General features: G+C 30.3%; 1 protein-coding gene across 1 annotated transcript; it reads right to left on the bottom strand.

The window, feature by feature from the left end:
* Window positions 1-3,391: 3,391 nt before the first annotated feature.
* On the bottom strand, window positions 3,392-18,387 carry LOC130897361 (uncharacterized). The gene is made up of 17 exons (XM_057806179.1): window positions 18,103-18,387; window positions 17,644-17,780; window positions 17,255-17,461; window positions 15,122-15,332; window positions 14,260-14,428; window positions 13,611-13,749; window positions 12,892-13,073; window positions 11,577-11,748; window positions 11,164-11,368; window positions 10,831-10,988; window positions 9,451-9,642; window positions 8,676-8,792; window positions 6,596-6,787; window positions 5,621-5,786; window positions 4,925-5,031; window positions 3,857-4,030; window positions 3,392-3,568 (listed from the first exon to the last, which is right to left on the bottom strand). The coding sequence occupies exons 1-17, from the start codon at window positions 18,329-18,331 to the stop codon at window positions 3,392-3,394; spliced, it is 2,934 nt and encodes a 977-aa protein (XP_057662162.1). The 5' UTR covers window positions 18,332-18,387.
* Between the last annotated feature and the right edge of the window lie 155 nt (window positions 18,388-18,542).

Below are 18,542 nucleotides of genomic sequence, written 5' to 3'. Positions count from 1 at the left end.
TTGGGCAGTTAAAAATAGTGTCAATTGAAATAAAATTTTATAGTACGTATTAAACTGTTTTGTAGGTTTGAATTTACTGCATGTACAGGAGGTTTTTCTACCATTGGTTGAAGTCCCAGGTACAACTCTGTTCCTTCGTAGTGCTACTTAAAAATCATCCGCCAGCTCAGGTGGATAGCAATGTTTCGTAAGATGTTCGCGGTTTGTACAAAAAAAAATGATATGCCACGGAAGTATATTTTAAAAATATTGATATTTAGTGTTCTACTAGAATAAAATTTTAAAACAATGAATTCTTCAACTGGAAACACTGTTTTCCATTAATAGAATTCCCTAATGAAAGCTAGTTTCAACTGAAAATTCTATTAAATGAGAAAAAACTAGTAAATTCTAGTATTTCCTTATGAAAAATGTAAAAAAAACCTAGAAGCCGAGAGTACTAGACAACACTAGTTTTGACTAGTGAAAATAGTTTGAATGAAATGGATTTGTGAAAACTAATTAATTTTCACAATATCTATACTTATATGTATTTATTGTAAGCTACTAGTAGAGGGGGTCTTTAGCTTCTGCTCTAGAAATTTGAAAAAATCGATCTTTTTTCAAAGCTTAGACCCTTAAGAATATGTCCTTAAACGGATTTTTGAAAATTTGCATTATTTCCGGAGATAGCAAAAGTGCCTAAAATTTAGGCTTATAGGCCCTTAACTAGTGATGAACGTTTCTGTTTAACATAAATGAAATACCTATTAAAATAAGAGCAGATATTTATTCAAATTGACATCATTGTTTTACGGTTGAAAGAAATTTAATTTTTATTAGTTTAATTATATTCTGTATGATACTTTTTATCATATATATCCGAATTTTTATTGAAATATCAATAATAACTAAATAGTTTTTTTTTTCAAATCTTAATCAAAAACAAATTTACAATTCTTGTGTAAAATATATGATCAATAATCACTTAAATAAACAAAATGAAAATTTTACATTTTACAAATTTGTTATTATTATATTTATAACAAAAACAAAAAAATTAATTAAAACTTGAGTCAGCTCCTTAGATTTTCCCATCAACTAAATTTATTGAACTCTTTTTCTGACGATTTCACTAGAAGCCAATAGAGACAATGAAATATCACAAAAATGGAACGCATCAACGATTTTCAAAAGGGTCGAGCAGTTATTATAAATTTAGTTTTATAATGTTTCTATTGACATTGTTGGAAAATCTTACGTTTTTCAAGAAATGTAATAATACACATTTCAGATTTGAAACGATTGCACCATAACTGGCCTTGGAAAAAAAAACAAACTGAAAAATTTAATCAATAAAATGAAAACTAGAGGTTAGGTCATTCTATTCATTTGATTATAAGCTGTACGTTTACTAAGCATTTGAAATTGTGAAGGAATAGAAGAAGTAATATAAATAACACCAAAGACAAAAAAGCCCTCAATACTTAAAGTATTGCATGAAATTCAAAATATAATGGCGATTACACATTTGAAGATTCAAAAGAAAACTAGGTGGAGTCAAAGATATAAAAAATGTGAATAAGTAAAACTTCACAAAATGCTTAATATACAATGAAGGTTAACAAAGTATTGTTGACACTAATATAAGAACAGACTTTTTTCTTGTTTATTTCCAGATTCCACTCTAATAACTTTTTGAACTTTCCTCGAGAATTTACACGATTGTCACTTTAATATAACCAATTTCGATGAACCCTTGATAATACATTTCACCTCACCTTTACCTTCCATATTTAGAACATGAAAAAACGAAGAAGATATATTGGAAGAGGTGGAGAAACTGAAGCAAAACAGTTTGGAAAGGACATTTTCATATTCAAATGTTCTCTGCGTTTTGAGCAATGAATAACCAAAGTTTTCGTAAATTGATTCACAAATGTGTCTAAAAAACTGAAGTGAAATACTTTCGATACAAACCTTGCATCCACCAGCGTACTTTTCATTTCTAAATCCATGGGGAACATTAGAACACTAATTAAAATTTGAAATATGTTCGATATATACCTTCAGTGCGGTCATTCATAGAGCGCGTTACTGATACGCGGCTTAAGGGAAACAAAGAAACGTAGAAAAGGTTTTGAGAAAAGTTAGATATAGTGTTAAGGAATGAAATATATAAAAGAATAGTACTAATAATTAAAGATAGTTTTTCATACTTTCTTACGATTTGAAAAATATGGATATACTGGATAATTCATTTGAAATAGCAGTATTACTATATTGCCAGAAAAACGTGATATCTGACATAATATCGACCCCACATTACAAAATTTATAATAAACAAATAATACAGAGAAGCGCCAACTGTTTCTAAAACAAACGTTTCACGCCTAAAATTTTCTCTATGTATACTATACTTAAACATTAATATAAAAAATATAACAACTCTTTTAAATGGACAAGTGCAAACTTAATTATTATAAGAATTAAATCGTAAGCTCGGACATAGATTTTTCAATCTCATCACTATCAGTATCATGAATACTCATATTATCATTATCTACACTTGTGGAATCTGATTCTAACACTAATGTACGAGTTGGTTGTCGTTTCTTTGGAGACGGTTTTTTAGTATTGGTTGGTTTTTTTGGTTTCAGACTTTTTTTCTGTAGACGCGGTTTCTTGGGCTTTTGGTTCTCTTTGGAAACGGTTTTCTTTTTTTTAAGTGGTATTGGTTTTTTAACTTTTTTACTATCCTTGGACGTGGTTACACTATTTAAAACCATGGAAAAATGGAGCACAGCATCATTTTTTTCATATTCCTTGATAACTTTTTTGTTAAATACAGTTTTTCTGAAAAATAAGTTCGTTCTTTCTTTCAAAGTGCATTCATGTTATTTTTATATTCATTATTTCACCATTCAATTGTTAACCATCATTGATTTATGGATATGTAGGAAAATAAACTGTCTCACTCTAAGATAGAAGGTTCAACAAAATTTAAGTTGTTTTTGATTGATTAAATTAAATAATAATAATAAATTATGACGTGAATGTAGAACTTCTTAAGTAGTGAAATTAGAAATCAATCAAATAAAAATAGAATGTTTTTCTGTTTTTTTTTTTTGATAAATATTTGTAAGTGACCATATTTTGAGCAAGTAAATTATCTAAAAATGATGATGGGTCTCAAGTTTGAATTTTATGAAAACAAAGTTATTTTTATAGAACAAAACCATGATAACTAGTGGAAATTACAATATTTTTCCCTAATACCTGATGTATATTATGAACTATACTTGAGATACTGATAATTTCAAAATTGAATGTTCCAATATAAAAGTAAATATTTAATACAACTAAATTCAAATTTTCAGAATCGTTTCGATATTCATTCCAAATATAATACTTACATTTTCTTCCTATCTTCGTCATTATTCAAGAGAGTAACAAAACATTTCGTGATGCCTAAAAAACTTAGGTTTACTTCATCCTTGAATGCATAATCAATCAAAAGACACAATAGCTTGAACAAGTTACTACGATCATGGAAATGTTTGAAAGTCGCAAACTGCTTGGCAAGTAACTAGAAAACAATCAATGCGAAATCAAGAGCGGATATATACGTTGATCAAGAAATACAATAGGTGTAGTAATAATTAATGTCGTTTTTGGTTTTTGTTTAATTTGGTTCAAAATCATTAAATAACGCAAAAATTGCTTGTGGCAGCTTTAAACTACTAGAAAAAATTTGTAAGATTCAAAACATTGGAAACAATAGCCTATGCTGACGATATAACTGTATTGATTTCGGATAGAAGTTGGTATATACTAGGTTTTGGGTAACAACATTGATAAGCACCAGAATACATACTTTCAATTGTACTCCTTCTTCTGATCTGGGATCAACAACTCCGTGCTTTCCAAGCATTTTTTCGTAAACAGAAATTAAAGTGTACACTACGATAAAGTGTATTACATTACTGTCTTTGTACTTGCTCAATTCTGTTAAAGAATGTTCGATGATATGACCATATTCTTTGTTGTACTAAAATGAAAAGAACCATTAGTAAGAAGTACAGACATACAGTAAACATTTCGAATATTCGAACTTCATCAAGTGCACGGAAGTCAAGCAATCTGGAAAATATATCATATAAATATACGGACGTTTGCACGGCAGACTAGTATCATATTGGAATTACGATAGCGAAGGAGCTTGATAAAGTGCCTCTAGTTCTGTAATTTGTACATGGTGTAAATCAGGTTGAAACCATTTTCAAGAAAATGTATTTCAAAGATCAACCTCTCGGCGAATAATAATTTTATTATATTTTTTTTATTTTTTAATAACCAGTAGTAATAATTTAGTCTCTTTATTTTCCTGATACGCTCCAGCTGTCACATCATATTTTTGGTATCTGTCTGGTGTTCTCTCTTGTGTTTTATTTTTGGCTTTTATGCAGATATGTTTTCTGACAATCCTGTGGCATCTTCTTTCCAACCTCGTTTACGTTCTCGAACCAATACCATATTCTGGATTCCTATTTCTTCCCAAATATTCTGACTGCGCCATCTATCTCTGAGGCTCGCACCTGTCTTAATTTCAGTCGTTCCTCATTTTTTTATTGTGGATTTTTTGCCTCTTGTTTCTGTAAGAATACATCTTCGCACTTTTTGTAGATTCTCATCTTGCTTTATGTTTTCATCATATTATTTTTTATATTATTTCTCTCAAATATCCTCTGGTCTGTAACCTACGTTGACAACAATACCTTATTATAGTCTATTATGAACGAGAGATATTATAGAATAATCTAAATCATAATAATAGACTATAACAACAAGTCTTATTTTTACCTTATTGCAGACTGAAGATAAGGTTAGATTAGGTTAGGTTGATAAAAAAAAAAGTTGAAAATATAGCAGCATATTCACTTACCAAATAAAAATATTTGAAAATGTTAACAAATGATTCTGGTGGGAGAACGCCACAATTTATTATATCAACATAACTAATCACGTGTTTCCGACGTTCTGTTAACGGCACTGAAAATTATCAATAATGAAACTTTCTATACAATATAAAATTAGGTTCATTTGAACAAAACTGAGACAATACATTTTATGAAACATCCCTAATGTGGTATGTGTTTTAACGAATTTATGTATCTTAGAACCGTATAAATATTTTATAATCCCTACCAAAAAAAGGAAAAAACAGGTCAAAGATATTGTTCCTGAAGAATGCATATTGTCACCTACTCTCTTTCTCTGTACATAAACGATCTACTCGACAAAACTGCAAACCCAATCTATAACTTCGCCGACGTTCAAATCAATCGCCCCAATAAACTCGGCTAACACTCAAAACATTCTGCAGTTGGGGAAAGCAATCTGATTGAGTTTAGTGCAGCAAATACCTAGGCTGCTACTTCTACAAAGGAAGCTAGTACTTCAGCACTGGTCTTAAAATAAAATATCATTATCACCGCAAATTCGCTTGTTAGGTGTTGAGGTTCCGAGCAATACATCGAAGATGAATATTGAAAGATTGAGCATAAGAAATTAGTAGAAGTATACCATACAAAACTCTAATTATACTTCAATGCGCTGGATTCTGTATGTATATACTCACTAATTTTGCTGCATATGACATTTTCTTCCAATAATTTTACCAATATGTTTCCTTGGTTTGGATTATCAATTTTTATTTCTAAATCTTTAAAAAGTGTATTAAGTTGTATTGGATGTTTCAATTCTTTCGTAAATAAATAGTAAAATTCACAAACTGTCGAGAACACCTAAAAAATAGAAATATGGTAAACATCAAGTATAAACTGTCACGTGTATTTTCAAGGGGAACAGAAACAGTTTGTGAGCTAGTTTTCATTAAATCTATAGAGAGGGCGAACACAACCCCTGTCAAATACCAACAATTTTTTTTACCAGAAAGCGAAAAATCTTGTGAAAACTATAACAAGATTTAAGTATCAAAAATACTTTGAGATATTTTTATGAATTAGAATGGATAAACGTAAATTTTACAGTATTTTCACTATAGTCAACACAATTAGAAAGAAGCATAATATTCAGTTAAAAATTATTATTAGTATTAATGTAATTCACCTAAACTTATAGTTGTACAGGTTATAGAAAAAAGAGCACAGGTATCTAAAGTATTCTTAAAAAACTGATTGCTAATAAAGAAAGATATTTTTGAATGAAAGTTTTAGGCACCTTTATTGCAAAACCCTTTAGGTACATCACTTCGCAGTTTAGCACGCACAAACATTTCAAGAAACGATAGTTTAATTCATTATTGAAAACCATAATAGAATAATATTTACTTCATTGATGAGTGTACGTTTTCAACTTAATGGGCGTGTTGACAAGCAAAATGTTTGCAATTGGAGCTAGGAAAATCAGCGATTTTGTTATTATGAAACAATTGAACATCTCCACAATTTTTCTTGATTTATCCAAAACTACCAAAAAAAGGATAAAGAATTTGCTATCTTTAAATAAGGTATTACTCAGTCTCCATTCTCAGTTAAGATCTGGCTGGTTAAGGTATGTATCTTTTAAATGATCACATATATGACATATTTACCTCCAAAATTAATGTTTTATCATCAGAATGTTGGAATAAATTGAAACATATTATACTAAATATCCTACACTTGCTTAGTAACGCCACAACTGATTTTTGTAACTCTTGTTGATCTCCTCCGTTGTTTTCGGCCAATTTTCTCAGATCCCATATAAGGTACCACTTACAACATATTAAAAGAAAAGACACTGTCTATAAATAAAATAAAATTAATAAATTTATCAGTTCAAGCATTTTGATTTATTTGAAATTTGTCAATAAATGATATTTTATCAGACTTTCATTATTCATCATCAAAGTCTCGATCTGTATTATGATCCGCTGATCTGTTTCAAAAAAACTTGTCACTAAAATTTCATGAATAGACTTGTTTCAATAACTAAATTATCATCTTCAGGCACCCTAGTAAGCATTTAGTCACTGCTAGCGATAACTTGGTTAGCAAAACGTAAATATAATTGGGAGTGTTGTATAGTGGTAGATGTGTTCAAAACGTTCCTGACTGGACTATTCCCACAAGAAGGAACCTTGGAGATCGGACAGGGAAAACTTTTTACCCCGAAACCTTTGCTATAGTGATTGCAAACTTTAAATAATACTGACAATATACAGTGGCGAAGAAAAAGTGATATTGCCGAATTTTCCTAAGTTAATATCAAGTAATAATGCAAAATATGATGAATATGCAATTGGTGTTTATAAATAAAGAATACTAACAATATACAGCGGTGACGAAAAAAGTGATTTTGCCCAATTTCCTAGGCTAATGTCAAGTATTAATGCATAATATGATGAAAATGCAATTGGTGTTTACAAATAAATAATTTTTTTGGGGAAATACTGGTTTCTTAGAGATGGATAACATTTTCGTAACTCATATTAGGGAAGCTGTTTCCGTTTTTAGGTAAGTATAGATAATAAAAATTATTACGTGGAAAAACAATTGAACTAAGCGAGGAAGAGTTATTCTGAAAATAGTCCCTCCCCTGGAATTAATTGTAAGCGATTCTGTGCTTTTAAAATTGGTCGTATAACCACGGATGATGCAGAGTATCTGGAGCCATTATTTACTAAAGAAAAACTATTTATTTACCTGGCCATTTGTCCGTTAAAATTGCACCAAAATTAACCGAACTACGTTACATTACCATACAGCCGCCATATTCACCTAATATGACTCACTCCGATTATTGTTCTCAAAGTCAAAAATGGCTGGGTGGAAAACGATTCCAGATAAATTTATGGAGACAAACGCTTATTTTGCGAAACTTCCAAAGAATTATTTTTTAGATGGTTGGAAAAAATTGAACTAAGTGAGTTGAAATTCAACTTCATATTTGGAACAAATTATCTCACTACTCCTGATTTAGGATCTGTTAATCATATATTAAGTGATACAATGTGTCTCTTATTTTACCCTCCATTGACGTATCGTCTCGGGTTACCTAATTTTTGTCCATATTAATGTGACTGTGATGAATTATAAATCGACCTATTCAACTTCCAGTTACTATTGTATTCGTTAAGATTTTTTGTACGCTGATCGCTCCTAATGGATACCAACGTTAAATTTAAGCGATTATAGGTGTTCCTTAGACACTTGAAGTCCATTAACGTATGAAATTACTTTTATTTTATATTAATGTGACTCTAGGAACCATACATATAATTAATTATAGCTTTTGTGTACAGTAAGATTAGTATTTTAGAGAGCATATACACGGATATTGTGTTCTCAATAGTTTTGACATTAAACGAGTACAGTTGTCAGATTATTGAAACTACGTTATTTATTCATATTTTTTGCTTAATAAATAGCTTTTTACAAAGTTGTAAATTAATTTATTCAACTAACATCATTTCATTTGATAACTTATTTATAATGAATTTTAATTACTTTAAACATTCTTCATTCATGAAACTAAGACTTTTGAAACTATCGTTAACTATAACTATAACTATCGTTAAAGTGAAGTAGATTCTAGTGAATAGTTACCACGAGATGAAGTAATTTTTAATTTTTAAATACTAAATTTAAATAGTATGTGTAATTTAAACTGCCATCCAATGCAAATCTCACCTTTGAATCAGCGTCCTCCAGAGGATCAGTAAGTTCAGCAAAAGAAAACAAATCATTTAAATTGAAATGTTTGTACAATATAGCTACTTTTAGAGCATAGTTTTGTCCTTTTTTGTCCTATAATAAAAAAAAATATATATTTTAGAAAATGTAATTTCAATACAATCTGACGATTATGATTTGTTTCTTCATTAATGAATTTCTTGTTACAAGTAAAGTGATATGTCTAGGAAAGTCTGAAAAGGTGCACCCATACAGACTAGGGAACAATCCGTTACACGAACGGCTCAAAAGTATCGGAAGAAATCAAAAGGTAGTAAAATCATGGGGTACGAAGATCAAAAGGGTAACGGAAAGGCTGACGAAATAGCCAAAGAAGTTGTGTTAATGGTATTCGTAGGACCGGAATTCTTCACCAGCGCTGCTGAAACATCAACTAATACGGTCACTAAAATATGGTTGGAGTACAAATTTAGGTTCTAGACAAATGAGGGAGTTCATATTATAACAATCGCCAATATCCACGAGGAACTGATGAATGAAAACAGGAAAACGGTCAAAACTGTTGTCTGTTAACAGGCTATTTTAAATATACATCTAAAATTGATAGGATTTATAGGAGTCTCTCTATAGATTCTGTCGATCAAAAGAAGAAACTACAGAGCACATACTATTTGAGTGGATGTCAGAATTATTATGAAAACATATTAGATATCCTGTTGAAAATTATTGAAAGAATAAACCCACACCAAAAACATTATAAGAGCATACTTACTGGTTCTTTTAAAAATGCTTTAAGCTTGTTAGCATGATTCTTATGAAGTATTCTAGCAAATCTTCTACCTCGTTCAGCAAAATCGGGAATGTCACTAAGGTGTTTCAATACTTCGGCTGAATGCTTCAATAAATTCTCGTTTGAATATTGATTGAATAATTGTAAAATGGTTTCGGAAATATCACTGTATTCCTAAAAATATATATTGAAAAATTCTTAATGTAAATTATGTAATATTGGTATGGAAAGAATCAGTAATGGAAGATTGCATCTATTGTATGGTAATATAATAATGGTAGACACTCAAAGGAAGCCGAGGTCATACAGACATGGGATCTAGGAGTGATCACAAAATAAGACCATCGATTAAAGCTTTTATATCTTACAGAATGGTTTAGCAGCATCTAGGCAATCCCAAATCAGTAGCATGTAAGAATGAATATAGTCTTTGCCTTTTGACTTTACAGCTGAATACCATCGTAGCCGCCTCCTATGGCATAAAGAGGAAAATCACTGGGTGCCAGGAATGGAATCTGATCATTTTTGATGACGAGTTCCATTTTTGTTTGAGAGTGCATGATGATCGGACAAGAGTGAGAAGACGACGTGGAGAAATAGAAGATCCACATTTTAATAAGGATCTTCAGGTGCATTAAACTGTGGGCGTTATGAGGTGCTATTATATATGGTAGCATATCATTACTATTTTTTATTAGAAGAAGCATTTCACTCACCCTATAAGTAATAATATGTCATTCCATACTGTCGAGTCATGCAAAACCCTTTTGTTTGCAAAATGAAATCAGACCATATGTTGCAAAAGCATTCACTGATCAATACCACTTCAACTGTTCACTCTGGCCACCTAAATCACTCGACTTGCTTCCAATTAAACATACCTTGGATATGATATTGAATTTGCAGCATCTTTCACAGACTTTCTCAGGAAATTGAAGTAACTGGTAACGAAATACCCCAAAAATATATCAGCCAGCTTATCAGAACCGATCCTAGGCGCATCAAAGTGAATAAGAAATCCTGAGTTCAATGGATATGGAAACAGAAATTGGTATGACCAAGACTAAACTGTAGAACTAGATTTTGGATTATGTTTAAAACAACAATAATTATTGGAATAAAACGTTAAAACTATGTCAAATAATGACAGAGGACGGTATAAAATAGAGCGTTCAAATGGTAGACTCACGCCCAGGATTCCGAATTACAAATTACCATAGAAACTACTAAAATGGGAACCTATAGAAAAATGTGGAGGAAGGAAGCAGGATTCCTAATGAGAAAGGATGATGAAGAACTATGTAAAATGTGATTGATAAGATATTTTTTCTTATTTATATCACTAACTATTCTCATACATACCCTACAAAAATTCTTATCCAGGAAATTGTTATGGACTTGAAGAATCACTTCCAACATATTTATAATTATTAGCATATCATTTGTATTCAAAATTATTATGTTTATGGTATCTAAGACTTCAGCAACTGGTTGATGGGCAGATGGGTCCGGGGTAATAACTGAAAGTAAAATAATAATTCATAATTATATATCAAAACAAATATCCTGAAGCACTGAAGTGCAAAATCGCTTCCACACAACTGTAGGATTATCACGATAAAAAGGTAATCAAAATAGGGAGGAATAAAGTATATGAAGCCTATTAGCACAAAATTTGTAACGTATCACACTTACTATTTTTCGACATGAGTCTATTAACTTTAGGTTTCCCTTTTAATCGTTGTTTCACTGCTTCGGCAAATATTTCAGAAATAGCTCTCCGTTCTTGATCGCTTATTTTATCGCTTAAGATACATTTACAGAATAATGGCCAGTTTTGCATCTGTTCACAAGAATAGAGGAAACCTTCTACTAGAAGCTCTTTACTGCAATCGCCTTCCTGTAAAGTAAATATTTGAGACTGTAATTTTATGGATAAGATGTTGAAACGTAGATGTAACATAGAAGATCTTGTAGGCAACATTATATAAGAGGAGTGTTTTGCTATAATATATTTAATCAATATATAGAAGATACTCATTTTAGTTCTGAATATTCAGGGTAAATTATGATCCTGCAGCTGTAACCATGATCAGTAATGAACTTACTTCATAAATAAGTATGTTTGCCAAAGCAAGTAAAAGATGATTTGACTTTGCAGCATTCTTGTGAAAAAAGGCTAACAAACAATTACAAGCTGCCTGTCCTACTGGAGCATGTTCATCAAAAACTAATTTTTTCATTTTGGCTATCATTTCATGTGATACTAAGTCAGGAACTCTGGAAAAGATAGAGGATTTCTGTCAATTGCGAGTATAAATTCATTATAGTTAAATAAACAGTAAGATAGAAAATATCTCGAAGAGAGTTGATTTTTCATTTACCTAATTTATTATTTTCAGTTTTTCATTTCTATTTTTTGTTTTTCTTTGTTGAGCTGATTTAAAAAATTATCACGGCGGAAAATATAGAACAATTGATGAATTTCTCCACATTATTTTCCAGTTGATATAAATATACAATTTGATTACATAATATAAATTTTCTATGCTTTGGTTTTGTATGAAGGTATATTAATTCATTATAAATTATTCTGTTTACAAAAAACGTAATTGTTGAAAGGTTATTCATTCTATTTCATAGATCATTTAAAAAGATAGAAAATTGGAATCAAAATCGGCTTTTGCGGAGGACACACCAAAAAACATGCTATCATCTTCCAAGTCAAAGTATTCGCTGTGATGGAATATGATCATAGCCCAAAAATTTTAGCTAAAAACACTGGAAGGTGGGAAAAAATCGTGTCATCCTCTTTCGGCAAAAAGCATGATACAGTTTTTTTTATCAAAACTTAACTTTTAGGCAATTTCCTTTAAAAATCACTTTTGACTGGTTATCATCAGTACGTGTCTTCAGATCGGGTGGTTGGCATTACAAAACCAATATGGACGACTGTCTCTTTGGAGTTTTCTGGCCAAATGCTACAATGTAATATTTAAAATTGCAGATATGGAGGGTTTGCTAAGTACTTTTAGGGATGTTATGTATAATGTTTCATTAACAAGGACCAACGTTACAAGTTATATTCGGAGAAAGGGAAATTGCATATGGTAATTAGATTTTCTAATGTCTACGATTATAGAATGAGTTATTATTCATATTGGCGCCGGTGGTTCTATATTAATAGCGTGCTAAAAAAATAGAATATAAATTATGAATATTATAAACAATTGATATCACGCTACCGCTTGAATTTAAATGTTTCAATTGACCAATAATGTAGCTGATTTATTTTAATTTTTTAGTTTGTCTCAAGTATATATTTGTCATTAAAGGTATCATTTTTTACTGATAACTATCACATAATTCTATAGAGTCTCTAATTTTGATTTTAAATGTACACGAATATAAAGAAAATCTTACATTTCTAGGAGATATGTATAAATGTTTATAGCTTTGACAGCTACATCTATATTGACGTCATAAAATCTCTGCGATATTGCCTTAATTAATATTTCAATAACGGGTCTCACAAATTCAATAACCTTGATCATTCCAAATATATTTCCACATGCTTCCAGTGCTAAAAGTCTAACTTCTTTTGACTGGAACAATAGAAGAATAAAATATATTGTTAAAAAGAATTTTTGGTGCATTGTAGTAATAAATATAAAAATAATATTACAATCTAATGTATTTATACATAGCTAAGGAACATAAGGATTCGCAAAATAAGATATATCTCAACTTCAATTAACGATATTTAGATATTATGCAGAAGTTTTATTTGGAAAAACATGAAAACTAATCCTTGGGGTGCACGAGGCCCCGACTCGACGCGTGCACCATCTATTTAGCAGTCATGACAACAATGTGTTTGCCATGTTGTTGATGCGTTTCGAAGAGAGAGGACTAATACGACCAAAGAAACTATGAAGAATTACAAAAGTTTGTATTTCCTCCTCGTAGTTATACAGCAAAATTTTATGGAGAAATGTATCTATAGAATCCGAGAATATAAGGTAAGATGGGGAAATGGCAACCATCTTACCCTAATGTTGTGGATTATTTAGTAGTTCATCCTATTTACATCCGTCGACACTAAGGAATAAAAGGCTCTGTATTTAATATTTGATACTTACTGGGTCGGTTATTAATTTTATTATTACATTTATTACTTGAAAATGAGATACGAATAATTTAGGAAAATATTTCGTCCAAATTTCAGCTTCTCTTATGCATTCCATTCTCATCATGTATACAGCAGAATCCTGATTGAGACTACAAAAAAGAAAAATAATTATCACCAACGTTATTAAAGAAAACCATATAATTCTATCAGATGAATATAATTTAATGTTTGCAGTGTGGCTAAAAATATTGATATTCTAATAACTTTAGCAATACAGACAAGAAAAAATTTAAAAAGCTTGCAACCTTGCATAATTGACTATATTGTAATGATGTTTTTTCGGTTTTATATAAGTCTCCCATAGATATCATTAATTTATTTATACCGATTTGAAATATTACAGTAACGGTCTAAATAAAGGAATCATAATATCTTGAGCAGTATTATATTTGTCATTCAAATCCTAAATAGATATTAAAAGTTCGGTCGAAAATGTCATAATAGTTTGCCGATTGAGTTTAAAGCACAAAGAATTGTTACACTTATCTAGGCCCAAAATGATGAAATAGTTTACCGAGTGAAGCAAATGCACAATGTTGTTTGAAACAAATTGAAAGTATACAGCATGCAAATGAAGTTGATCGTTGAAAAATTCTTACCAATTTCTATGGAAAATGAAATATAATGATGCTATGGAACATTGTAGTATATCTTTACGTTTATTGAGTTCCTCCACTATTTCTGTGTTATGACGTATTGCATATTCATAAGCGGGATCATTCACGATATTATTGAAAACCAGAACTATAGCGGTAAGGATTTTCACAGCTGAAAAAAAATGGCAGTGTCAACTATTAAATATTATTGATATTTTGAAAGTCTTAGTAATATATAAAGTCTTGAACAAATATGATTTTAGAGGAATAAAAATCTAATTATGTTACGTTTCCACAAATCTATTATAAATCTTATAGTATTGTTACGAGCTCGTCCACGACATGGGCCGTGAAGCAGATTATAATGGAACTCTAAAATTTCGCGAATACACCAAATCGTTTGATGTTTATCGACGCCTTTAATGCTTTTTATAAACGGCGGTGAGTTGTTTATATGTTAATAATTATCATCAATACGCGCTTTCAATGGGAGGCAAAAATTAAACTGTATTGAATCATGATAATCACTGTTGCCTGCCATAATATATTTGTAGATATTTTATATAAATTTGAAATTTCAAGGAAATTTATTTTAGTTAACAAAAGAGCTATCCAGTTATAAGAAATTTTAAGTTTTTGTTATGGAATTGTAATCTTGCACTCGAAAATAAAATAATTCAACAATTTTTTGCTATAACAAAGTAATTTCTAGAGTCATTGATGGCATATTTCAGTTGATTTATGATCCCAAATGTCCCCTCAAAACAATCTGAATAATTAAAATAAATAAGCTTTTAGTTGAACAATAATTTCTCAACAATTTCTCTATAACAAATTATTTTTGGATAAAAAAGACTTATCATACCAAATACGACTCCTGTATGTCGAACACATTTAAGACCACTTTCTTCCATATTCCGCAAAAATACTGTAAAACACTTCAGTAAGATGGAATCATAAAGAACTCCCATTTTATGAGCTGATTGTATGAGATTTTGTAAAAAACTGTACAGTCCCATTTTTAAATATTTGACAAAATACGTGCTTCTTTCCATCAATAAATATCTTCCATTTTCCTAAAAAATTAAAATATTTAAAAGAGATTAGGGACGAAGTCTTTGGAGGAGTAAATGAGTGACAAGAAGGTCATGTCTTTACCTTAAGGTGGACTAAAACTTATTAACTTGATTTATCAATTTAAATTAAAATTTTCCACCAATAAACCACTTCAGTAGAAAATTTTACATTAACTACTTTATTAACCTATAAAGTGAGATGTCGGAATACACTCTTTGTCTGTATTTAAACTATTCTTATATTCAACCATCTCAATACTTTCAAATGAATTCAACAATTTGTTTTTTTTATAACTTTTGTTGTTAATTGGTTGGTTTATGATCTACTGAGTTCCTATTGGCGTAAAGAAGTCATCTCCAGTGTTAGGTCCTATTCAATCATCTTTCTAGAGGCTCATTTCCAACTATTTATCTTTATCTTATATTAATGTTACTGTAAACGACCGTAAATGCCCTTATCTACTGATTTTATAATTATTTATATTGTATAGGATAGGATTTAGTATTTATGACGGTTTGTACAGGGATACTGGGATCTGAATAGTTTGATATTCGTTGAGTACGCTAATCAGATTATTGAAACCAACTTTATTTATTCTCAATTAGCTTAATAAATGTTTTTTTTTGCACAAAGTTGTGAATTGAATTATTTAACTATTGTAAAATAATACATTTAGTAGATAAATGTTTATATATATATATATATATATATATATATATATATATATATATATTTGTAAATCAAATCATGTCACACATATAGGGAAGACCGGGTACAAAAGTAACGGTAGGTCGAAAGTAACATGCTCTGTAGGTATAGTTCTCAATTACAGAGGGCAGTTATGCGAGGAACCATCAATATTTATCAATGAAAACATCGAATCGTGAACATAAATGCTTTTCTATTGGCCGAAGGTGTCGGAAGGTATGTGCACACAATACAAAAAACTGAATAATGACAATAGCCGAATCGTCAAAGATAGTTCGATGGCGACAAGATTATTTGCGACAGATAAATGACTACCGAAATTCTTATAGACGAATTGGGTACAAAAGGGCTCAGTTCAGGTCTGATTCCCTGTTTAAACCAAACTCTCTTGTATGCAAGTAAATTTTACTCATTTATTTACATTTAAATAATTTAATATTGAGTTGTAGCAAGTTAACGAGTTACAATGATGATTTTTTTTTCCAGTTCCAAGAAAGACTACAATTAAGTGTATATGTCCAATTTATAATGATTCCATTGCCTTTTAACGAATATTTTCTTCCATAAGATATACATATTTTTAAAAGTATTTATAAAAATAATAAATTTATAAAATGAGGTATCTACGCCTATGGTAGATCAAACAGAATTGTCGGCAAGGGTTTTTATAATCTACAATTAATATTGGAAGAACTATATGTATTTATTCAACAGCCAAACACCACGTCGCTATCGTAAGTTGGCAGCGCGGTGGTGCATCCCTCGCTTGCATTTAGTTGCCGCGAAACTCTCGTGATGTTAGGTTGTGTGAGACGACGATTTTTGATTTCGCGTACCGAATTTAACGATTTTGACGTTTTCTTAGTCTTATAAAGATGATACCAATCTGGGTATTTGCATATTAATTCTTGGTTAGATTGATTACAGAGTATTTGTGATGGTGTACCGAAAAGCGGCTGAAAAGCACTGTAAAGATGTTACAACTTTAGCAAAAAATATATTTGGCATGTAACATCATACATATATATAAAAAAATTAAAGCAGAAAATACTAGCATCGAAGTGAGTTATCGTTGCGTCAATAGACTTTTTAATAATGATGAGGATGAGGATAAGCATTTTTTGGAGGATGAGTAGTAAACGAAGAATACCATTATATCACCATGGATTGGTGATGTAAAATGTTTCATCAATTGAAAAAATATGATATGTACCTCAAGTTCCGGTTGTTGTTCAATAACTTCATAACTTTCTAGCTTCTTTACAATATTCTTGCTATCATCTTGGCAACTGCCAATTCTATAATGTTGCTTTGCATTGAAATGCTGAAAACCGGCTACATCAACGCAAAGTTGAATTAACTCTTTGATGACAAAATCTGGATCCGAGTTATAAGTAATCAACAGCTCCGCAACAACAAACTAAAAAAATATTTTTAACAAAAAAATCTATTAATTTTTCAGGCATTAAAATTGTAAACAAAAATCGATACAACAAATACTAATAAATTTATAATTATTGAATGTATAAATCAATTCAGAAAAAAAGATGCATTTTTTCAATTTTGTACATATTATTTACATATTACTTAATCCATAAATACCTGTGTATTGCTAGGACTATTCAAAATTTTAGCATACAAATTATTATCTTCAATCGGTTCATAAATTTTCCAAATCGGTCCTTTGTATGGAGGTCTCTTGTGTTTTTCGAAATAGTTATCATAGTTTTCACCATAATCTATGAATTATGAAAAAAAAATTAAATGTTGCAAAGTTTTTCGCATGGTATAACAATATACAAACATTTTAGTTTGAACTTGTAATATTGTTAATGTTATATAAATTGTTAAAATTGCAATTTCTCCAATTCGTCAAAATTCAACAATTGAGCAAGCCATTTTGGTTCTTATTGTCAAAAAGAGCAGATATTTTTTAATGAAATATTCAAGTTTGTTAAGACACTGTAATATAAATACCGCCAGCTAAACAAAAAATATGCTCAACGCTCTTCTACTTATTATTTGAAAATTTATATAATTTACTATGTACATAGGACTTACATTCACATACAAAACTTGAAGCTCTTGAAATGCTGCTTCTGGCTGATTCCGAAATGTTACTGGCAGTTGCATGATCAGAGTTAATTGATGAAATACTTGGAGAGCTGATTGTTCGAGTAAAACAACGTCTAGGTGTGCTCGTTACCATAGTTTCTTGGGTTAAACTTGTAGTTTTTGTGCATAATTCTTTATTTGGAGTTAGTTTAATCTTTTTTAAAGGTGACGCCATTTCTTTGAATAAATGAACACTTTCTTTTCGACTAACGAAACACAACTATAAAACACTATACAAAAATTAATGGCGTCAAACATAAACGATGTTCAAATGTTTTTATTGAAAGCGGGAAATGCGTTCATTGGTTACTGGATCATTTTATATATAATACTACCTGGTCTACTAATATACAGTCGTAGTAAATAGTGTTGCATATATGCAGTGA

The sequence above is a fragment of the Diorhabda carinulata genome, chromosome 8 (genome assembly GCF_026250575.1).
Source record: "Diorhabda carinulata isolate Delta chromosome 8, icDioCari1.1, whole genome shotgun sequence".
Lineage (NCBI taxonomy): Eukaryota > Metazoa > Arthropoda > Insecta > Coleoptera > Chrysomelidae > Diorhabda > Diorhabda carinulata.
This window is presented reverse-complemented; position numbering and strand designations above follow the sequence as displayed.

What these genes read in the sequence shown, in the direction of transcription:
- LOC130897361 (XM_057806179.1), bottom strand. Translation starts at nt 18,331, where the DNA reads ATGGCGTCACCTTTAAAAAAGATTAAACTAACTCCAAATAAAGAATTA. An exon ending in ATAGTCCTAGCAATACACAG is followed by an intron (nt 17,462 to 17,643) that starts GTATTTATGGAT and finishes ATATTTTTTTAG; the next exon opens with TTTGTTGTTGCGGAGCTGTT. An exon ending in TTTTCAAATATTTTTATTTG is followed by an intron (nt 4,031 to 4,924) that starts GTAAGTGAATAT and finishes TTTTCATTTTAG; the next exon opens with TACAACAAAGAATATGGTCA.